Here is a 10481-nt window from a genome sequence, read left to right on the forward strand (position 1 = left end):
TTGGTTTTAGCCTCTTTCAGCTGGAGCCTTTTTATCCTGTTGAGTTCCCCCAAAGGTCACACAGGCCAATTTGTGACTCCAAAGAGCCCAGTCTCAATCCCGAAAGCTCCAAGTTTGGTTGTGAGTCCAGTTCACAGCCCCTCCAGCTGCTTTGCACACTCTAGATCTCACAGGGCACCTAAAGCCCCTCTCCAGGGAACAGACACTGTGGCACAGAGCGAGCTAGGGAAGAGACAAGATCAGCTCTCTCTTGGGGATTTCACATTCATCTGGTCCAGGCCTCCAGGGATATATTAGTATTTTTAACAGCTCCCCTCTGCAAGCCCCCCTGTACAAACACACAGCCAGCGAGGTCAATTAGACTGCTCTTTAATATAGTATTTCCTCCAACATTGCAACCCCCAACCCTGAATGCAATACAGCACTGCTTTAAAAAGGTATTTACACACATCCCAGCATAACCCACCCTTGTCATCACAAGGAGCAAGGCCTCGACTGGCACTAAGAACCAACCGAGGGAAGTCTCTTGCAGCCTTTACAGTGAAATGGCAGCAATGACAGAGGGCAACATAGATACTGCGATGGTTTCTGATTGGTTTCAGTTGCATCCCTGATGAAGTAACAGCATGGAGATGAGAGACAGCATTAATCCATCTCCCAAGCCAGGGCTAGAAGCGCTTCATCTGGCGGCGTTCTTGTCGGCGCTGTTTCTTCTCATTTGGCTCCTGACTGGCAGCCGAAGAGTCTGCTGTAAACCAGGGCCCCAGGATGTTCACCCACAGGAGATAGAGTGCGCGCCCCGGAGCCTGCAAAACACATGTGGCAGCAAACTCAGTCACTTTGGATGCAGCAGGGGCAGGGGCAGTGCTAAGGTCAGGAGGGCTGGTCCTATAGAGGAAGCCAAGGGAGCTGGCAAATGTCTACAGGCTGAAATGGGCACCGTAAGATGCACTGAAATCAAAGGCAGTGGCAGGCACCCAAAATAAATGGCCTGATTTCATAGAATTTATGAACTTGCACATGTCTCTGAGAGCACAGCACTTAAGCTTCATGTATGGAAATCCCAGCATCAGTTCTGAATTACCCAGAAAGATCCAGCTTCCCAGACATCCAGCCTCTCCCTCCTTCAGGAAGAAAAATATTTCTTTGAATGAAAAAACATGATCCATGCGGCATCTGGGGTAGTCACAGTCAAGGCTGCCCTCTGCCAGGACCAGCACAAAAGAAACTTGTAAGGACTGAAACAAGATGTCTTTCCATTCTCCCAAGATTGCCTTATACATGTTCATGAGATAAAGCAGCTGTGGGGTTTTTTTAATTGGTTGGAGATTTTTAATTTTTGCAAAAGCCGTTTTAGCTGGACAAATGTTTCAGGAGTTAAAAGCGTCTGGTATGTTAATGGTATCAAAGCCTGCAGAGTTTGATCTACTGAATGGCAGAGCATCCAGCAGTTCCCAGCCTCAGTCAGTGCAGGTGAATGAGTATGAAGACCAAACACGAAGAGACACAGTCTGTTTATTAGACTGTCACAAAGCTCTACACACTTAATCTGCTGCATGTTTTCTGTTGCCCTTCCAGAGGACTAGAGAGAAAGGCCAAGACCAGCCTAATTTTTGCGTGGTTTACTGTGAGGTCTAACCAGAGGGATCAGAAATTCCCTTTCCTTTGTATTATGGTCTCATTTTTAACAAGATTTGATGGAGAGATTAAACAATTTATCAGAAACCAGCTTTGGCCTGAAACAGGACATGAAGAAATGAAATGGATCAATAAAGTCCTCAGTTCTGAAAACAGGGAAAGACAGGGACAACTTAGAGCAACAAGGAAAATTGCAGGGTTTACCAAGAGCCAGAAGTACCAGATGTAGAGCGAGAAGCAGCTCAGCACCTGGACGATAGCTGTCAGCAGGATTACATCCTTGAGGTGCCTGAGGGAAGAAAAGCAAAATCTTTTAGTTCCAGCCCCTGCTGCTGTGCCAACACAAGCCGCCTGCTCCACTTCAGGGAACAACCCTGTCTGGTCCCAACCAAAGGAGCTGTCCCTACAACTATGCCCATTTTGCTACATGAGTTAATCTAGGAAGAAGTATAGCAATAACCAAAAAAAATCTGACAAGTCCAGCCCTCTTTAGGGCCTGGAGCTAGGATCCCCCGCCCAAAAGAGACACTGAGAAATCTGAGGAATGTGAGGGGAATATCAGCAACAAAATCAACCTCCCAACAGCCTGCAACAATAGCAGGCACCTGCCTGTTTATTTGAACAATATTGTGGCATAAAGTATAGTCGCTCACATGCTCATGGCTGGCTGCACTAGGGGAAAGCATGAATCTTCACTGTGCCATTTCACTTGCTGACAGCTAGTTCTTCTGCAGACAGACACACTCAGCTGTGCCTACTGTCACCAAATGGCTGGGGTGCTGTAAGGACAAACACACTATCATTCACACGCTGAGCTGCAACAATACACAGCTTCTACTCCTGCTCATCTGACTCTGGGATTTTCCATGCCAACCTGAGGCAGCGCTGAGGGCAGCCACAGACAAGGACAAGCTGCCGACATCTCAAATACCACTCTCCTGGGGGAACATGCTCAGGAAAGCATGTCAGAATGAACACACAGACAGCTACTTATTTTTCAACACAAGCCACACAGAGTCATGATGGGATGGGTTAGAAAAATGCCAACTCCTTCACTCCCACTAAATCATTATGTGCTGGAGTAAGAAACACTCAAGGCACATCCAAGAATGAAGTTAAGAAAACAAAGGCAAAAGCAATGGTAATGAGTTAGCCTGTCTCATTCTGAGCAGCACAGTTCAAAACGTGAGATTAGATAATCAGCACCAGAAACAACTGGTTTAGAGTAGAACATCATCACCACATCAAGCACTCGAGACACTGCAGAATTTACCATCAACAGCTCTGTGATACTGAGGTTCAGAAATTTAGCACTTTACCCAAGGTCACACAGAGGGTCATGGCTCCCACTGAACTCAACTCTTCAAAGAGACCAGGAAGTCCCTACACCGTAAGATCAGCCTTCCTCAATCCTGGAGCAATGTACAGCATCCGTTTCAGTTACGGACATCATAAGGGAAACACCTTCAATCAGCAATCAGCAGTGTTCAAGAAACACTTCCAAAAGAATATGCTGTAACTGTAGCACAGTCAACTGAAAGACAGGAAAACGTTCACTGCTTTCTGAAAGTAACCTCTAGCTTTGTTCCCTGATTTACAAAGTGCTAATTTAGAGTGCTTCACGTGGCAAATGGACACACACAGTGGGAGGAGCACTGAATGTTCATTAACAGGTAACATTTGTGTACCTGCCACTCTAGGATCAAAGTGGTTAAAATAATGAAGGGCTTGCACTCTCAGGGCTGAGGGCTCTGAAAAGGCTTGGAGACAACAGTGTGGGGCAAGAACGGGATGGTAACTTCAACTGTGCAGTTTGTGTTTTTACAGCACTACCTATGTGCTGCATTATATTTTCCACAGCCCCTGCTATTTACCTCAGACAAACATCAGTTAATTTTAGTCTACCAGAAAAAACACCCCTACTGTGTATTGCTCAGACAGAAATACTTCAGTGGCCCCAGTACCTTCCAGGGAAAGTTCTGCATCTACAGCCAGGACTGCGGAGGTGTTACAACTGCACTTGTCATCTTTTCACAATAGGTGAACAGAATCCCTATACTGAAATCTGTCAGTCATCTCCCCTGACAATGCCATCTCACTCATCCATGGATCAGTTAGCAGGGGCACCCAGTGTGCTCTGGTGCCTTATACATCCCAACAGCTTCTCCTAGAACTAGGAGGATACCCAAGATGACATCAAATTTCTTTAATTTTCCTTACTCAAATGTCCCATATTGTGTCTTTCACATGCAAAGGTACCCAAAATACTTTATATTTCTATAATAAATCAGGAGAGCCAAAAGAGATGGCAAGTATAAGACAGGAGAAAAATGCTATGCTGACAAGCAGAAAAAAGAAGTTACTACAGGACAAACAGGGTGAAAAACAAACAGCTCACATGCCACACTAGAAATAAATCATTTCCTCTGGTTTTGGCCACCTCCTCCCTGTGACTGGATCTCTTACACTGGACATTTTGAGCCACTTTGACTGCACGTAGAAAATTTCCTACTCCAACAAAACCACAGCAGGTGAGACTTTGTCCTGTACAGAGACAGCAGTAGGTTTTGTGCTGCACAAGTCAGCCTGCTGCTAACATCCTAATGGATCTGCTAGCTGCAGAAATGAAAAAAACTCAATTCATGGCCCTTCCAGCAAGAGGAACACTTGAGAACATGACATGACACAGAGCTGCTTCCCTGAGCATGACTATTATGTAACTCCTCTTGACCAGCATGTAAGAAACTGCAGCAAGAGACCTGTTTACCAAGAAGAGCACAACAGACACCAGCAACACTCCTCAAGTACTGCCTCCTCACTCAGACAGTTGCACTGATAATCCACCCAACACAAACTGCCTGCCTGCCTCCTGCTTTGTGTTGCCTGCCCTGCCGTGTTTGGATTACAGTTCTGCCTAGGGATCTACTGAGAACATGGCCCCACTGAGTTTTTTCAAAAGACTGGCAGCAAGTGACAGTCAGTCCTAAACCCCAAAGTGTACAGTCTCTATGGACATCTGAGGGAAGGAACCAAGCACTCTGGATACATCACTGAACACATGCTAAAAAAAAATAAAATAACAAAGAATGAACCAACAGATGGAGGCTGAGGGCAGAGAGGCCTGAGAACAAAACTTGAAGCATGCACAATTATTTGACTGTTTTCTGTAACTGGGTTGTGTCTTGTTGGAAGACACCTAAATCTACAAAATATTTCTACTGCTTCAGTACTATTATCTCATTATTTTACTTAACATCACTTTGCAGGAATTATTGTTGTGTGTTCCTTGACCAAGAAAAACACAGCAATGTCACCTCCAAGAAGACTAAATAGGCAAACACTTTGCACTGCCTGGAGAGAGAACTGGATTACACACAGGTGTAAAAGACAGAAAAAGCTAAGCAGGTGAGATGAGTCGGTTCAGACAAAATGGAGGTTTTTGGTGTGAAGGCAACTGAATTAGCTGAGATGGAGTAACTGACAGTGCGTGCCTTTCTGGTCTGTCAAATGCTATCTGCAGTAGTGATCTAAAAAAAGAAAAAAAAATTCACTGTGTGTGCAGAAGTATGCAGCGGGTCAATGCTGCTTTTTCACTGGAAGAACTTCAACTGCTCCAGCTGAACTGCTTGCGGTCTTCTACCTGGTACTGAGTAAATGCCCTAAGAAGAGTGACTATTCCAGGCTAACACATTCACATGGTGGCTCACTACTAATGCACTCCAGGTCAGGCATTCAGATAATGAGAACAGTTAGGTGCATTCTTGGAAAAAAATGGTTAAAGGCAGAATGTGCAATAAAGAGAGTGCTTCCAGCTTCTCCCACACATGCACTGGGAGACAACTTGGATTTGGAGCTGAGGTCTGGCTTCATCCTTCCAGTGCTCTCCTGGGTCTCCTCGCACGCTCAGGCAGCAGGTCCTGCTCACCTGTGCAGGTGTGGACACTCACTCTGCCATCCCCTGCTCCATATTCAGGTCAATCCCCCCGTCAGCAAGGCTGCCATCATCTGTGAAAGACGGCTTTGCCATGGAGTTCATGGAGCGGTAGCTGGTGCCGTATACCACCAAACTGAACACAAACGCAAGCTGCAACATGGAAACAGAGGTCAGCCACAAAAGCCACAACTCCCCAGATAAAGCAGCAAGGGCAGAAACACAGGTCTGCTGTTACACAGCGCCTGCCCATCACTGACATCAGGACTAATCCTGAAAGGACCAGGTTTTTTGCTGGGCTTGGGTGCATACAGGGACACCACCAGTAACAGGCCCTCATGGTCCCAGCGAAGGAAAGGAACGACTGCCTCCCTCCCCGGCCCATCCTGCCTCCTGCGCAGCGCGGGGGAGAGCAGCCCGGTGCTCACCCATGTCCAGACAGAGGCGGTGGGGTAGCAGATCACCAGGTTCACCACTGCGTACACAGCCTGCGGAAAGAACACAGCGAGGCTGCAACGGAGCGGCACCGGGCCTTGCCCCGGCGCTGCCCCAGCCGCGGAGACCCTCGGGCCTGCCCCACGTCGCTTACGGCGGGGCTCGGCCCGGGCCTGGGGCAGCGCGCTCCCGGCCCCGGCCCCACTCCCGCTCGGGCCCAGCCGCACTCACAGAGGCTCCGAGGATGACGCGGAGGTAGAACCGGAGGGTCTCCCTGTTCTCCTCGAAGATCTGCTTCTTGCCCTTCGTGCCTGCCTTCCCCTTGGGCTGCGGAGCAAAGAGACCCTGTCAGCGGCGCGGCGCGGCCCGGCGCGGCCCGGTCGCGCCGCGCCACTCACCGCCATGGCTGCGCCGGCCCGCCGCTCCGCCGCAGCACTGCCGCCTTCCGGCGCCGCGGCCTTACCGGAAGGCCGCCGCGGGCCGCCGCGCTTCCGTGGCGGAGAGAAGGGCAGCAGCGGGCGGTTGCCCGAGCTAACGGCCGGGCCGGGAGGGGCGCGCGGACGCCTCGCCGCAAGTGCTGGCCCAAGTCCTGATCTTCCTGCCCGCGGTGGCGCGGAGGGAGGCGGCGCTGGTCAGCCGCACCCGGCACCGGGCGGCCCGGGCGACAAGGTCCCTGCGGGCCTCCCCTGCCCCGGCCCTGAGGGTCCCCCGAGTCCCCTTCTCTAGCCCTGGGAGTCCCTGCAGGCCTCCCCCATGCCAGTCCTGGCATCCTTCTGAGTCCTCTCTGGTAGCCCCAAGGGTCCCTGCAGGTTTCCCCTGTCCTGGCCCTGGGAGATCTCCCCATTAGCTCTGGGGGTCCCAGCAGGCCTCACCCCAGTCCCACTTTGCTGCCCATGGGTTCAGGGTGTTGCTGCCTCCCCTTCCCACCCCAGCCCCCCTAGCCCATCTGTTCCCATCCCCTGCCCCTTGGTTCTCAGGAGAAAGTTATCTACAACATCCTGGTGGTGTCAGTCCTGCACGACCATCAAAAACCGTGTGAGCTGCATCACCCTTGACTCCCTTGACTGCTCCACTCTCTCCTGGGATGTGATTCAGTGCATTGGGCAGTGCCTGCGGCCACAGCTGCAAAGCCTGGCTCAGCAGAACAGTAACCTCACAGAGACCTTTTTCACCAGCTTTGTCTTTGCATGTTCCTGCTTGTCCTCACTGGATCTGAGTGGCCTCTTTATGTCCGGGACTCTGTTCTCCAAGCCCAAGACAATCCTCTGAGCTCAAGAGGCCCCGACTTACCTGCAGGAACTGAACTTGTCCAATTTGCGCTACTTTGTGCTCAGGTTCAACAGCCTGACTGTTTGCACGCTGCGGCCCACCACCACTTCACCTTTGAGTTTGATCTCTACCATGACTCTGACAACTACAAGTCCTCTTCCATACCAACCTTCCACAACTTCCTGAGGTTCTTGAGGGAGCGGGAGAGCAGCCTTCAGGCCTTGAATTTGAGTGGCACCAGCATCAGAGTGCAGGCTATGAAAACCCTAGTGCAAGCAGAGAAACTGTCTCTGGCAGCTCATACTTCAAAACTGCCAGAACCTCTCTGTTGAAAGCATCTCTGTGAGCATCAGCCAGGCTTGACCTGCCTAGACCTGAGCGGATGCACGGAGCTCCCTGACAGGGCAACCCTCACTGTCTCAGCCCATCTCCTGGGCCTCCAGAGCCTGTGCCTGGGGAAGCTCTGCAGACTGACTGAGGGGGCTTTCGGGAGGATGGAGGAGCTCAGGAGCCTGCAGAGCCTGGATGTGTCTGAGTGCAGCCAAGCGAGTGGCAGTGAGCTGGTGAAGGCTTTTTCCTCTCCAGAATGGCAGCCTAAACTGGCCTCCTTCAGTTTCACCTTCTGCTCTTTGCTTAGAGTAAGTTCCTGAGTCATGGCAACTTCTGAGAGGTGCTGTTGTCAGAGCCTGTCTCCATATTCAGGTGGCAAGAGCTGTCACAGGCAGTGGACTGCTTGCTGGGCTGAGGTCCCAAAGCTGTGTGGGCAGGCGTTTCTATGGCTCATGCAGCCTGGGGTGTTGTCTTTGGTGCTTTGGCCTCTCACCCATTGCTGCCTTCTCCTAAGGATAGTTCTGTCCTCTGCCTGGCCAGGTCTCCGAGCAGCAGTCTGCGTGCGTTAGATCTCTCCTTGTGTGTTTCTGTCACCGATGCAAATATCCAAGCTATTTCTTCCCATCTCACCCTCTTGAATGTCCTGCATCTGTCCTGGTGTAAGTAGCTGACAGACTGGGGTCTCCTGGGCATACAGGAGCCCAGAAGGAAGCCTCATAGCAGCAGAGAGGTAAGAAATGTGGACATCCCAAATGAGACAGAGGGAATGACCTGGAGTGGCCTTTTAAGCACTGAGACATTGCTGTGGTGAGCTGTTGGCCAGGCCTCTCCTTCAACTGATGTGTGGCAATGGCACTGGGACTGGAATTCCCCTGCGGGCCATCAGCAGGGTCATGGGAGGCAGTCGATCCTCCTGCTGCAGCTCTGCGCTGGGACAGTGAGCATGTGCCTTGCTCCTTGCTGCTTTAACCTCTGTCTCCTTTCCTTGGCAGGAGGAAGTAGAGCCAAAGTTCTGCAGGAATTTTGGAAATACAGGTTTTTTTCCTGCTACCCTACCCAAACCTGGAGGAAATTTCCAGGATCCTTCCTGACTCGGACTGTCAGAAGTCCCAGAAGGAGACTCAAGCCTCTCTTCAGGCTTTCCAGCACCTGCAGGAGCTGGACCTAATTTCCTGCCACAAGCTGACTGATGCGAGTCTAAGCAAGGTATGGGTGTGGTGCTGTAAAGAGCAACGATGCAGCAAGGGGAGGAGGAGGTGACATTGTGGGAATGCCAGGTTTTCAGGTAATATTGCTCTAGGTCCTGTCACCCTTAGAGAAGTCTAGCAGATGGCACTTCTCCTGCTGAGTGTGTGCGGAGGTGGTGGCCTGGGTTAAAGCAGGGCAGTTCTGCAAGTGCAGGAGCGCATTGACAGCCACAGAGCCAAAGGGAGCTGGCTGGCTGGCTTACTTGATGTCTGTTGCCCTCTGTCCAGGTTCTCTACTTCCCAGGGCTGAGGTGGCTGTCCTTTAGCCTAGTCTCAGAGATCACTGACACCAGCTTGGTAACAGTTGCTAGGGTCTGCCAGAGCCTAGAGCAACTGTCGCTGAGCCACTGTGGAAACTTGACCAATGGGGGCTTTATAGAGGCAGCTGCCTTTTTACAGACTGACTCTAAATATCTCTGACTGCAACAAGCTCACTCACCAGTAGGTATTGCGGAGGCCCAGGTCCCCTCTTCTTGCTGCAAAAGTGTGGGCCTCACAGGCCCTGGAAGTGGGGCTGCAGCTTAGCCTGGGTGGGCTCCAGGACCAGACTGTTGGGGGGGGACAGCCCTGAATGCTGTCTTGTTTGCAGGACACTGACAGCTCTCAGCAAGCAGTGAAGACAGCTGAAGAGCCTGGACATCTCCATGTGGAGTGGGATCGGTATGACAGATACAGAGCACTTTCAGGCTTGGATGCCCCCTGCAGACATGTGTGCGGTCATGGTTTCAGGGGACGGCAGAGCTTTCCCTCATCCTGTGAGGGGCAGACCCTGGCCTTGGACAGCTGAAGAAACATTCCTGTCTTAGATGTGGCCTGGAGACTGTGATCATGCTGCCCAGATGTCTCTTATGCCTGCTGGCCAAGATGTTCTTACTGGCCAGTGGTGAAAGCAGCTGAACTCCTCCAAACTACAGATACATCAGCAACTCCCTCAGCTTGCCCCACCAGGCTATGCTGGGGACACTGCTGCACAGCACAGCTAGGAAATGGCTTCTCACGAGGGCCTCCTGCTCAAAGATGAAAGTAGTTTGTGGTTCTGGCTGATATGCAAGACAGAGAGAAGAGCTACAATACACCAGAGACCATTAGCCTCCAGCATACCCTGTGTGCTGGGTTGAAGGCCCTAACACTCCTGTGGAAGGACAGGAACATAGTGCGCTGCCTTCAGATCAACCTGGGGCAATCTGCCGTGCTCCAGATGCCCTTTCCAGCCCAGTAAGTCTTAGCTGTAGCCCCACAGCCAGCTTGTTCTGAAGTGACCTGACTCCTTGCCTGCTCCTCCACTCAGCAGTAGGAATGAAATCTTCCTGATAGCCATCCTATAGGCTGCTTAAAGCACTGTGCTGCAGTTTCCCAGACAGCCTAATTTCATCCTCCCCAGCTTGTTCCTGCAGTGCAGGAAGCAGTGTTTTCCAAATGCATGTCTGCATTCCAGGTGCTGCCCAACATGTTGTTCTTCAAGAAATAGTCCGTTTGTGTGGTTCTCTTCTGGTACATGCAGGCAGGAGGGCAGAGCATGATGCTGCACCTTGTCCAGCTCTACAACACAGGCCCTGTCTCACCCTCCCACTGTGGCCCTGGCCTTTCTGCCTGCATTCAGCCTGACCCAGTCCCCAAACCTTTCAAGAGGA

General features: G+C 51.2%; 1 protein-coding gene and 1 long non-coding RNA gene across 2 annotated transcripts; one reads left to right on the forward strand and one right to left on the reverse strand.

Moving 5' to 3' along the window:
* Window positions 1-353: 353 nt before the first annotated feature.
* Window positions 354-6480, reverse strand: TMEM208 (transmembrane protein 208). The gene is made up of 6 exons (XM_067302806.1): window positions 6403-6480; window positions 6236-6331; window positions 5998-6057; window positions 5586-5722; window positions 1843-1927; window positions 354-806 (listed from the first exon to the last, which is right to left on the reverse strand). Exons 1-6 carry the CDS (start codon window positions 6406-6408, stop codon window positions 669-671), a joined length of 522 nt encoding a protein of 173 aa, XP_067158907.1. The 5' UTR covers window positions 6409-6480; the 3' UTR covers window positions 354-668.
* Window positions 6481-6747: 267 nt separating this feature from the next.
* On the forward strand, window positions 6748-10335 carry LOC136992893 (uncharacterized). The gene is made up of 3 exons (XR_010885333.1): window positions 6748-7911; window positions 8144-8809; window positions 9440-10335. It is a non-coding gene; the product is annotated as an uncharacterized lncRNA (long non-coding RNA).
* Window positions 10336-10481: the final 146 nt, after the last annotated feature.

Source organism: Apteryx mantelli, chromosome 10, assembly GCF_036417845.1.
Source record: "Apteryx mantelli isolate bAptMan1 chromosome 10, bAptMan1.hap1, whole genome shotgun sequence".
Lineage (NCBI taxonomy): Eukaryota > Metazoa > Chordata > Aves > Apterygiformes > Apterygidae > Apteryx > Apteryx mantelli.